The sequence below is a fragment of the Triticum aestivum genome, chromosome 3D, assembly GCF_018294505.1.
Source record: "Triticum aestivum cultivar Chinese Spring chromosome 3D, IWGSC CS RefSeq v2.1, whole genome shotgun sequence".
NCBI lineage: Eukaryota > Viridiplantae > Streptophyta > Magnoliopsida > Poales > Poaceae > Triticum > Triticum aestivum.
In genome coordinates, this window is record NC_057802.1 from 434,353,456 (window position 1) to 434,365,981 (window position 12,526).

At 47.1% G+C, this 12,526-nt stretch overlaps 2 protein-coding genes across 2 annotated transcripts; both read left to right on the forward strand.

Annotated features, from left to right (window-relative positions):
- The first annotated feature begins 485 nt into the window (after positions 1–485).
- Positions 486–2,533, forward strand: LOC123079420 (probable serine/threonine-protein kinase PBL23). Its single transcript, XM_044502190.1, has 5 exons — positions 486–825; positions 918–1,099; positions 1,201–1,390; positions 1,475–1,866; positions 1,946–2,533. Exons 1-5 carry the CDS (start codon positions 561–563, stop codon positions 2,216–2,218), a joined length of 1,302 nt encoding a protein of 433 aa, XP_044358125.1. The 5' UTR covers positions 486–560; the 3' UTR covers positions 2,219–2,533.
- Positions 2,534–7,544: 5,011 nt separating this feature from the next.
- LOC123079421 (pentatricopeptide repeat-containing protein At1g61870, mitochondrial) lies at positions 7,545–12,218 on the forward strand. Its single transcript, XM_044502191.1, has 2 exons — positions 7,545–8,811; positions 11,934–12,218. Exon 1 carries the CDS (start codon positions 7,624–7,626, stop codon positions 8,794–8,796), a length of 1,173 nt encoding a protein of 390 aa, XP_044358126.1. The 5' UTR covers positions 7,545–7,623; the 3' UTR covers positions 8,797–8,811; positions 11,934–12,218.
- The last annotated feature ends 308 nt before the right edge of the window (positions 12,219–12,526 follow it).

The following is a 12,526-nucleotide window of genomic DNA, read 5'->3' on the forward strand; positions in this document are numbered from 1 at the left end:
CAAGAGTATAGTCTCCTAAGAATATAACAAGTGTGGATAAGATCACAAGACAAAGAGTGCCAATTGTTCAATAAAAGATTCAACTTTGTGCCCAATTTAATTGGAACACGGGAAGGTTTTCTCACGAAAAAAGTTATACAAATTTCCATGTAGTTGCTAGGATTAGGTATTAGGCAAATGGAGATGCAAGATGGAGTGAAAATTTACCAAAAGAATGGAAAACATTTGTTTGCCCTAGAATTTCCTTATTTTTTGAGGGGTCCCTAGAATGTCCAGGGTGTCAACTTGGTCGTCCCAGACTGGGCCTCAACGGCAGGTCACCATGCGTCCGCTCCCTATTCCTGGTGCTAAAGTTGACGCCGTGGCAGGAACCAGAACCAAGAGCGCACACTTTGCCAAATTTGGGTCCTCGCCTCCCCGAGGACAAAATAAGCTTTAGCATTCCCGTCCACAGATTCTCGTGTGCATGGCTCTTCAAGTATATATCCCAACGAATTCGTCCAACCGGACCCCGCGGATCGGTACGAGGGTGTCCTCGGCCACTCTCGCGTCGATCTGCTATGGGGTTGTTGTCGTCCGCCGTGAGGAAATGTAACAGCAAGATGCTCCTCGGCGGCGGCTCTTCATCTCCGTGTGGTGTGCGCGGCAAGGAACAACCATTGACGCCCGGCAAGCACAAGCGGTCGAGGAAGAAGCGCTTCTGGAGGAAGAAGAAGTCCAGCAAGAAGTTCAGCTGCGTCCCCTGCGTCAGCCTCACCGAGCTCACCAGGCGCGCCGAGTGCGAGGCCATCGCCGACCTCGTCAACAACATCTCGGCCAAGTCAGGTAACCAAAATGACACTAGGATTTTACATGAGGCTGCCGATTGGTTTGATGCCGATATTTGACGTACTGCAACATGCACGTGCGTGCTGCAGACATTACCAGTCACATGTACGCGGCCGAGGAGATCCTGCGGATCACCAACCAGAACATCCCCAGCAGGGTGCTCACCTTCCGTGAGTTGTCCGCGGCGACCAACAACTTCAGCCCCAACAACCTTGTGGGCGAGGGCGGCTTCGGGATGGTGTACAAGGGGCACTTCAAGGACACCAAGGAGGTGACTACTGCAACAATCCGATCAATAATCTGCAGCAGATTGTATCATTTGTCCCTTCTCATGTAGGAAAAACGTGGATGAGTCTTATCTTTGTCACGTAGGATATCGCCGTGAAGCGGCTGGACAAGGAAGGGTTCCAGGGGAACCGCGAGTTCCTGGTGGAGGTGCTGATGCTGAGCCTCCTGAGCCACCCCAACCTCGTGAATCTGATCGGCTACAGCACCGACCTCGACCAGCGGATCCTCGTCTACGAGTACATGCCCAACGGCTCGCTGGAGGATCATCTCCTAGGTAAGCTGTTGCATGCGTTCGAGGTCGATTCCTTCCTTCCTTCTCGTCGGCTTGGCTGATCGATCGAGTCGATCAATGGCGCAGATCTCCCGGAGAACGCCAAGGCGCTCCCCTGGCAGACGCGGATGAGGATCGCGGTGGGCGCGGCCAAGGGCATCGAATACCTGCACGAGGTGGCCAACCCTCCGGTCATCTACCGGGACCTCAAGGCCTCCAACATCCTCCTGGACAAGGACTTCAACTCCAAGCTCTCCGACTTCGGGCTCGCCAAGCTCGGCCCCCTCGGCGACGAGAGCCACGTCAGCACCAGGGTGATGGGCACCTACGGCTACTGCGCCCCCGAGTACGCCATGACCGGCAAGCTCACCAAGATGTCCGACATCTACAGCTTCGGCGTCGTGCTGCTCGAGCTCATCACCGGCAGGCGGGCCATCGACCCCACCAAGCCCACGGAGGAGCAGGTTCTCATCCACTGGGTAAGCACATATATACTCTCCAATCGAACGTTTAATCCAATGCAATCACTAACAAGACCGAGACCACCTCTATATGCAGGCGGCGCCCCTGATCAGGGACAGGAAAATGTTCGTGAGGCTGGCGGATCCGTTGCTGGGGAAGGACTTCCCGGTGAAGGGGCTGTACCAGGCGCTCGCCATCGCCTCCATGTGCATGCAGGAGGATCCCAGCAAGAGGCCCAAGATCGGCGACGTCGTGGACGCGCTCACCTTCCTCGCCGAACAGAAATACTATCCTCAACGAGACCGGGAAGCTGCTCAGGCGAAGGGCGGGGACTGCAGCACTCCTCCCAAAAAGGACATGGGTTTCTGAGATCGAAGCCGATGCTGACATGAAGCAGAGATGAGCCAGACAACCATAGAATATAATATTATAAGAGATGCATAAGGGAGGAGATGCAGCAGAACTATATCTCTGCCCCCTCACATTTCTTGTGTACCGTACACCACATAGGCAGGATGTAAGAGCAGCAACGAATCATCTTGACTGATGATGCTGATTTGTTAGTCAAGGCCTCAAATTCCAGCAGCAAAAGCCAAGAGCTGAGCCGTCTATTCCTGAGCTGTTCCAAGGACTGCCACGTTCATTATTAGCTTCTAGATCAACATGCAAACATTACCATTTTCATTCTGGTCCGCATGTAATCTAAAATCTATCCCGCCAAGGATTTGTGGAATTGGTAACTCTAGTAGAACACTCAAAAACAAAAGGTGATCGAAGTTGCAAATAATTATTGGATGCGATGAACCGTGATTGAATAACGAAAAGACTTCCAATTCTAGTCTTCGGCCGAATAATGTAGAGAGCATTGGTCTCACAAGAGTCAAGGTTCACAAACTTTGACTAGGTTTATGGAGAAAATTATCCGACCTACAATACACATTATATATCATACCATATATTTCATTATGAATCTAACAATAGTATTTGATATTGCAATCTAGATATTGATAATTTTCTCTAAAATCTCCATCAAAGTTTACATATGTTGACTTAAAAATGTGATAAACACTATTTTGGGACGGACTAGTACGTAATGTTCATTTTTTTCCTATTTAAAGCGACTGAAATTTTACATACTCCCTCACTTCCAAAATAACCACGACACTTATTTTGAAACAGAGGAAGTATTTAATAAGAGCGAGAATTTAGCACAACTCTAAAGACCATCGGCAGTTCATGACAGACGACTCATCACTATCACATTTGCCGTGTGCATCTGACCGTGCCTCCGCTAGCTACCATCACCATCAAGATAACATGATTCGCACCGGAACTCGTGGTGCCTACTTCCATTAGTTATATTTACAAGTTTTTGAAGTTCTGGAAAAAAATCATACAAGATATATATGGACACAATGTATATATACTACGTTGCAAGATTTTTAAATCCAAGCTCAAGCACAACTTTATAAACATACAAGATAAACCTTTTTCTAGATACATACAGTAGCTAGTCAAATTTGGCCATGAATTCGGTCAATTTCCACAGCTAGTATTGAATTTGTTATTTCTAATTTCTCTTGCTACTTTTCAAGTTTGGATTTTTAATTTTGTAACGTTGCAAATACATGTTAAGTATTTAACCTAATGTTTAAAAAAACATTGGAGCATCTCCCACAACCCCTACGAACAATATTCTGCGAAACAACCCTCCAAAAATCTATTTGAGGGCTCCTCTACTTTGACAATCCACAAAATATACCCTCATCTGCAGTAATATCCATATTCTTTTACAACACAATGACAGGTAGGATCACTAATAGTTTTCCTTTCTTTATTTCTCCCTTTATTTCTCTATCTAGTCTGCTTGTGCTTGCGACAAGACCTTGCCTCTACCTTCTTGCCGCTTCGCAGTGGAGCCCATGATAGACAAACCTCGGGATGGACAACAAAGGTCACGAAAGACCTCTGGACGGGTGTAGGGGAGCGGGGAAGGGTGATGGAGGGAAGGAGGATGGGAAAGGGAGGTTCACAGTGAAATGGCATATGATGCAACGGGGCCGTAGTGCGAAGGCACTATGGTGGATGCGTGTAAAATGATCTAGATGGACCTAGAGGGGTGGATAAGTCATTCTAACATTTTTCTTACCAAATCCAGTCTTTGCAGAATATAATGGTGTGATAGCCTACATAAGCTTGCAAGGTTAATGGTTCAAACTAATGCACTAAGAGATAACCGAAGACACGAAAAGACAAAGATGTATCTAGCTATTCACTTCCTTGGAGGAAACCTAGTCACCGTTGGAGAAGCGGGAAACCACACAAAGGCTTCCTACACAACAATGGCTCACATTATTCTCCTTGATATATAACCACAAAGAATATTCTTAATCACTCGTGGTAGACCTCGAGGCGGCCTCCAAATATTTACAAATGACGGGCTAAATCACAACTTGATTCCTCATCGGTGACTCCTACCGCTCAAGATTCTTCAATCTCCAAGAGTAACAAGATTCAAGGAGGAAAGCTCGAAACTTGCTCAAATCAAGAAATCGGTTGGTCACGAGAGAGATGGAGGTTGAATCTTGGCTAGGGTGTGTCGGTGTAATAAACATGTGTGTTTATACCCTGACTTATGCACAGACAGTTGCAGCCTTCCCGACGACAAGGGCTTGCCGGAGGATGGCCTTTATTTACACTCAAGACCTGATAATCAAAACCATGAAGAGAACCTCTAGGCAGGTGATCGAGAAGTACTGAAGATCAAGGTTCAAATTGCCGACAAGCAAGGCACCAGTAAAGCTACGCAACGGCTAGCCTCTAAGCCGGCAGGCTTCCCTCCACCGCTCCATCGTGGCACCAGACAAGAGTCTGCTGACAGATGTCGAGCGGGCAGGCTGTTAGGTGAAGCTTGTCGGGGCACGTGGTATCACTATAGCAGAAGAACAACTTTACGACACCCGCCCTAGAGGCATGTCAACAGGATAAAAGGTAGTTTTGCGAGCGACGCAGGTGGAGGTGGACGACCTTGCTGGCATTCTTCCTCGGCGTGACACCTAACGGAGCATTAAATGCTTTTGTCATAATCCATCAGAGTTAGGTATTTAGCATTGTAGCTTACTGTAGCCATTATCTATCCTTGTAATTACCATTTTTGCCTCTATGGTAGCCCCTTCATTTATAAAAGGAGGCCCGTGGCAACTTTTACAAGGGATGACACACTGCCCAATTACGTAGCTGCACTTTCCGAGCACTTTGCCGGCAAGCTTGCGCTCTCTTGTAACTTGGGCATTTTTTCACATATAATCCACCAAAGCAGAGTAGGGTTTTACGCCTCACGGCGGTCCGAACCTGGGTAAACCGGTGTGTTTGCATCACTGGATTTGCTCTTTGCATACTTTGATTCCTACAGCCGAACTACAAAGGGATCTTACTGATCCCAAAGATCGTCGTACCTCGATAGGGTGCTCCTCTCTCAAATACCTTAGACTCAAGGAATCAAACATTTTAGGGTGGAAGAGTGTCGGAGGTGTTCTTATCAAATCTAGAATGTTTGGAATGGAGTGGTCAACCTACTTCCCAAAGGGGAGGCGACTCATATAGTGGGAGAGGAATTAGCATTTTAGACAGAATTACACAAATAGACAGTCCGTCTTGGAAGTGCTCGAACAATCCAGCTGCAATGCTTTGCCAGAAGCGGCAATCGATCCAGTAGGCAGCCACACAGACAAACATCAGGGGCGGACAATTATGCACTACGACTTCATGAGGCTGAGCGCACCTGAATAGTCTGGCACTTGTCATGCTAGGAATACCCCGAGGCCGATTGCACCCGAACAGTCCTACGCTTGTTCGGATATTGAATCACCCCCGAGTGAGGACAAAGATACTACCCCATGTTGTCCAACAAGAATTGGCGTGCAAAGTCGGGCCGATTGAAATTTACCACTTGACTACCTTTGACTTAGGGTTTCTTGTGGCTTTCTGGCTTTGGATTATTCGTCGGATATGTGAGAATTCAACTGATGGTTGATTTGAGAAAATACTCTGCTACCTTTGATTCCCTTTAATAGTGTGGGATCCCCATAACACAAGAAGGAAAAAAGAAAAGCTATGCTTTACTCTTCTTAAAAGCACTTGTCCCGAGTGTGAGTGCTTGGCTTAATAGGAGTGATAGACTACTCATATCAATAAGGAATTCCATCTTTTTCGGGAACCATTCGAAAAAAAACTCCAAAGTTAAGCGTGCTTGGCTTGGGGTAATTCTAGGATGGATGACCGACCGGGAAGTTGGTCTCGGGTGCGCATGAAAGCCTAGTGTTGGTCTGTGGGCCAATCTTGATCCTGCCAGGCGTAACAGGGTGTTATAATTGGTATCAGAGCAGACCCTTGCGGTTACACGGACATTTGCGGGTCAGGTGTACGGGCAGGTGGCGCATGGCACGTGTGTTCGGGTGACACACGGCATGGCACAATGTCCGGACTGGACGCAGATACATGTGCCAAGAGGGAACGTTCCTGATGGGTCGACGAGGACGTCGGTTCCTTTGAGTGGGGGTGTATGTGAGAGCCTGGCTTAATAGGAATGATAGACTACTCATATCAACAAGGAATTCCTTCTTTTCCGAGAGCCCATTCGAAAAGAACTCCATAGTTAAGCGTGCTTGGCTTGGGGTAATTCTAGGATGGATGACTGACCGGAAAGTTGGTCCCGGATGCGCACGAGTGAGGACAAAGTACGCAGGAAAGACTAGTGTTGGTCTGTGGGGCCAGTCTTGATCCCGCCAGGCGTAACAGGGTGTTACATCGAGTCTTTTGTTTTGAAGGTCAGCGATCATCACCACTTGCATAAGGGAATTAAACATGTGTATTCACTCAATGAACGTATCAATCCCTACAATTTTATGTCATCGTTACCTAAACAAAACATTAAAGACCTTGATGCACTTTGGAAAAAAAATGATTGGATGTGAATATCTGTAGGGCTCTTGTAGTGGCCTTGAATTGGTGGTGCCGATGTTGAGGCCCTAGAATTCTCCGGTGCTGTAGCTGGCAAAGGGTCATGCTGTGGGCTCGCCCGTGGTGGTTGCCACGGGCGTGGAGCCGATGGCTTTTTTTTGCTTGAACCATGACCACGACAAGCTACAACAGTGATCACGGCCAGCTGGAACCGCACCCCCGAGATGTTGCAACGACGAACACGACGAGTTGGAACCGGGACCATAGGGGAGTCATCGGGATGCCGCAGGGCGAGTCGGACGACATTGCAAGAAATGCATAGGGGGGGAGACTTGCTGGAAACGACAGGTGATGGCGGCTACATCAATGGACGTCGGGTGCTGCAACGGTCCGATGCACAAGCTACGAACAACATCCGCGAGCTGCAACCGACGGTGATAGTCGAGAGGGCGCTACAACACTGGTGCTGCCGAGGACATCAACCAACGAACGCGGCAGCCGTGCCTCGCGAGGGACACACATTGGAGGAGAAGCGCGCAGGGCGCGGTGGCAACTAGCCGACATGAGGTGATTTTTTTTATACGCGTTGGATCGATAGGGAATCCAACGGCTACCCGAACCCAGATCAAATGGCTTATAAGGGCCCCGTTCTGGATCCTGGCCGGTCGGCCGGCGCCTATATCGCGAGAAAAGGGGTAATTTGCTACCAGGGGCTGACATATCGGGGCCACTTACAAGCGAACTGAAAGAAAGCTTTCTCGTTTTCAGTCAGTGTCGATCATTCCCACTTCTAAACCCTAAACCCAGCCGCCGCCATGGCCGCCGCCGTCCGCCTCTTCCTGCGCCGCCGCCTCGCCACGGCCACCGCCACGCCTCCGACCCCAGCCTCCATCCTCAACCCTTCCTCCCCGACCACCCCGCTCACCTCGCGGCAGAAGACCCGCCTCGCCATCTCCCTCCTCAAGTCCTCCCCGCCGCCGCCCCACGACCAGATCCTCTCCATCTGCCGCGCCGCCGCACTCTCCCCGAAGACCCACCTCGACCGTGTTGCTCTCTCCCTCGCCACCTCGAGGCTCTCCACCGCCCCGGACTCCCTCCGAGACCTCACGTCCTCTCTTCTCATCCCCCACCACGCGCACCACGCCATCGTGCTCTTTGGCCAGGCCGGCCTCCTCCCCGACGCCATCTCCACCTTCCAGTCGTCCCCCTCCACCCGCTCCCTCAACGCCCTCCTCTTCGCCTGCATCGTCGCCGGCAACCATGCCGAGGCCGCTCGCATCTTCCAGACCTTCCCCGACGCCCACCGCGTCAAGCCCAACGCCGAGACATTCAACTCCATTATAAAATCCTTCTCTGAGTCCGGCACCACAAGGTCCTTCTACTCGGTGTTCGATGAAATGTGCAAGGAGGGCGTGAAGCCCACCGCCACCACATTTACTGCCGCGATTGCTGGGTTTTACAAGGAGGAGCGCTTTGATGATGTAGAGAAGGTGATTAAGCTCATGAAGAAGCACGGTTGTGGTGAGTCACTGCAAGTGTTCAATTCAAGGGTTCAGGGGCTGTGCAAGCTTGGCCGGAATGGTGATGCCAAGGCATTACTGAGTGAGATGGCCAAGAAAGGGACGAAGCCAAACTGGGTTACTTATAACCATTTGATTTATGGATTCTGCAAGGAAGGGGATTTGGAGGAAGCGAAGCGGCTGTACAAGGAAATGGGAAAGAAGGGGCTTGTTGGGGATAGTGGCTTCTATTTTACTGTCATTTTTCACCTTTGCAAGGCTGGCGATTTTGATACCGCCCTTGGTGTATACAATGAGATAATACCTAGGAACTGGGTACCCTGCTTCTCGACCATGAAGATGCTTGTGAATGGGCTTGCTGGGAGCTCGAGAATCGACGAGGCAAAAGGGATCATTGAGAAGATGAAGGAGAAATTTCCGGATAGGGATGAAGGGTGGAAGGAGGTAGAGGAGGCATTGCCTCAATAGAATAACCACTCACAGGTATTGTTTTCCTACTCACTGTTCTTAGAAACAATTACACAGATTCAATTTGGAAAATACAATTTGAGAATAGGGATGTCTGAGTATCTTGTTTGGCTTATGGTAAACCTGCAATATTTCACATGACATAAACCTGCAATGTTACAATATGCATTATACAAGTTGTTCTACATCTGGAAGATGTCGCAGTTCAACTTATGGTAAAGTAGTGTCCTTCTGTAGGACCTTAATTGTCGTGGTATTCTCACGGGGGGCTTGCGAGTCGACAGATGCCACAAGGGCTTAGTGTGAGGGTAAGACTGCTGCTGATAGGCCCGGGAGCGGGTATGCGAGTAGCACGCACTAGTTTACCCAGGTTCGGGGCTCTCCGGAGAGATAATACCCCTACTCCTGCATGTCTGAATATCTCTGGTATGTATATCTGGTACAGAGTGCTCCTGGAGCTGTATCTAAGCTCAGTGCCATAGGCATCTGGCTTTGCATATGTATGTGGCATGGTGGCCGTTGCCTCTGGCCGTATGGGTGTGCTTGGGCATACTTGCCCGTGGGAGTGGACGGATGGATGGCTAGCTAGCTCTCTTGCTAGCTAGCTTGCTTGAGGGTGTGTGCGTGAGAGTCCATCCTGGATGGATGGATGTGTGCCCATATATATAGGCATGGCTAGCTTAGAGAGTAAGCTATGTGGTGGCATGGGCAAGGCATGGTGGGGTGTCACACTTGTCCCCTGGGTCACTTCATAAATAGTGCCCAGGGACAAGTGTCACTGTACATGATGGCGTCGTGGTACAGCTGTCTCGTCCGCGGTATGGCCGTCTCGTCGGGGTCTTGTCGGTGTTGGGTCGGGCTATAGTCAGCAGCCGGCTGGTCGGCGCAGTCGGCAGCCGGCATCCGGCCGGGCAGAGCAGTCGGACGGGGAGCCGGCAGGAGCAGCCGGGCAGTCGGACTGAGGGGCTTTGCTAGCCCCGATGTCTTGAATTATTGTCTTGCCGTCTTCGGGGTATCCGTGGCCAATTACTCCGACATTAATCTACATCATGAGGCTCTGCAACTTAGATGTTTTTTCCACTTCATTTCAATATCTGTTCCTCTTGGTTCTTGTCCAGAATGAACTGCATCTTAGAGCTGCATTATCTGTGTTCAAGTGTTTAGGTCCTCTATGTGATATAATATGTTACTTTTCAGTAACATAGATTTCCGTAAGCTCATAGTCATATAGAATTTGCAAAATTGTTGTCAATTAGCATGTTCATGTCTGTAAAAATATATATGAATTACAGAATAGTCGTGTATATTAACAAGAACCTTGTATTCATTAATTTGATGTGTGTTAGTATAGAATTTAAAAGGAATTGGAGTGCTTCATTTATGCGGACAGCTGATCAGGATTTTAAAATTTGTAAGTAAAAGGACACAGTATAGTAGATTGACATTGCTTTTAATGAGAAATTGGTACTATTTAAGTAGTACTTATAATAACTGTGGAGATTTAGTCAGATTATAGAGTGTGAGGCAGGTTTTATTCCCCTCGGAGGTATTAAATTATACATAACTAATAGGAAGTTACAGGCACACCAAGCAGTGATTTACAGTTTCCTATTTTCCTTCATAACTGGTAGCATAAGAAAGTGTTCACAGAAATATAAAGACTTCGCAGCGAAACTCCTGTAATATTGAATGCACCACTTGAGCATTTGGCACTTGACTCGAGTCAAACTACTACTAGTTATTTGAGAACCCACATGGTTTTACAAATGGAGATCCGAGGACAGATTAATGGGTCATTACTTTGGTGATGATTGCCGCCATTGAATGAAATTGTTTGTAAAGTAACCCAGTTGTACAATTTGCAACATTTGTCTATGCCATCTCTTAATCTTTTTGTACTAAATTAAACATATCAATGCTGTCATCCAAAATGTATAGTTATATATCTTAACTGGTCAATTTTGGTCCAGAGGAATTGTTGTGAACCAATCTCACCTTATAAAAGCTTAGCACGTAAAAGTTGCAACTTGCAAGTAATGTATTCCGAACAGGCAAACAGCACAAGAATCATCTCTCCTGATTCTCTCCTTATTTTTTCTTGAGAATACCTAACTTGGTTAGGTTGATTCCCCGGACCCTGCGCAAGTGGGAGCTACAAGCAACGGGCTGCCCTTTTTTCTTAACTTGGTTAGGTTGATTCAGGAGTCTTAACTCAGGGATTTTGAAATTTTCTAAATGAACTTTAGTTGCGGAATCTGAGCACGTAAAATTCGGGCTGTAAGCATCTAGATTGTATATTGACAATATAATGGTACGAGCATATGACCTGATGACTATACTTCCTTTCAGTAACATCGAATGATCAAATCTATAAAAGTATGCTTCATTTCAACCCCCTGTTCCAGTTGAAAACTGTCCATGCAGATCTCAGCTGTTGCTGTGTAGGTGTTATTGTTTCATCCCGCCAAATTTTAATTCATGCAGGCCTCTGTATTAGCAAGTACTTATTTTATGTTTCCTTTCGTATTCGTTAGATTTTGGCTTGGCATTTGTCGGTCTGGCTGTATGTGGTCTGTGTACCAAATGGTCCACAGCAATTAAGCAGAAGTATGCTCGAATTCATTGGCTAAACAGCTTGATTTCATTAACTGGTCCCTCTTTGCAAAATGTAAGGTGTATTTTGATTGATTACCACAAGACTTTGACGGTTTGACCAATGATCACTCCATCAATATGCAGTCTCCATGACATAAAATTGATGTCGTTAGCTTCATAGTCAGTATTTGCTTGCAATTGTGAGTTGTATCACATAAACCAGATATTAGCGTAGTAATTATCTGGCGTATGGATGCAGCTGTTCAACTTTAACTTGTGCGAACTAAATTTATTTCGTCTTTTTATTGTCTTGATTATATCTGAAAATGTCTCTTTACTCAATAATTTCGAAATGATGCACTTCTTTCCTTGGTACTCTCGCCAGCTTCTCACTAGCATTTATTTCAACACCCGTCGAGCATTTTCTTCCCTGGACTTGATTACCATGTATCACTAGCTTAAATTAATTACATTCATTTTATGACTTCATATAGAGATGGAATACTAATGTAAACTGCATAAATTTTCCTTTTGCCTTTCAGATGAAAACCCGCTGCTCAGTGATTCAAATTCAAGTTTGTCGCTGAACGACCCTTCTCAAATTGTTTGTTGCCGGGTGCCAAAAACGTGGTTAGCAGTTGGGAACTGCACCAATATTTGATGGACTGTTCTAAGCACATGGAGCTTTGTTTAAGATGTAATTTTGCTATTAGAATATGCTAGTCCCAGTTGCTGTTATAAAATATCTCCCGTCAAAGAATTGTTGAGGCGGGGTGAAAATACCATGACTTTGAGGTAAGGCACTGTTTGATATTTTTTGGATACTCTGTTCTTTAGTATGCTCATGCAAATTATAGCTTGATTTATATATAAGGGGTAGGAGATAATAACCATACCTTAAGTGGGTATCCCACAATTGGATACAATGATATCCACATAGCTTGTCTCCCTATGGTCCAGAATTTGACATAACAGAGTGAAGGGGACAAGCTGTCTGCAAGGATCTGTGATTTCTGCTGATGCATGTCAGTAGGTTACTAATACAGCAGGGTCACATGCATGTTGTGTAGTACTATTTCTTTCTTCGATTGAAGGCGGAATACCCCTGTATAACTGTGTTTAGCAGGGTGCTGTG

What these genes read in the sequence shown, in the direction of transcription:
- LOC123079421 (XM_044502191.1), top strand. Translation starts at nt 7,624, where the DNA reads ATGGCCGCCGCCGTCCGCCTCTTCCTGCGCCGCCGCCTCGCCACGGCC.
- LOC123079420 (XM_044502190.1), top strand. Translation starts at nt 561, where the DNA reads ATGGGGTTGTTGTCGTCCGCCGTGAGGAAATGTAACAGCAAGATGCTC. An exon ending in ACTTCAAGGACACCAAGGAG is followed by an intron (nt 1,100 to 1,200) that starts GTGACTACTGCA and finishes TTTGTCACGTAG; the next exon opens with GATATCGCCGTGAAGCGGCT. An exon ending in AGCAGGTTCTCATCCACTGG is followed by an intron (nt 1,867 to 1,945) that starts GTAAGCACATAT and finishes CTCTATATGCAG; the next exon opens with GCGGCGCCCCTGATCAGGGA.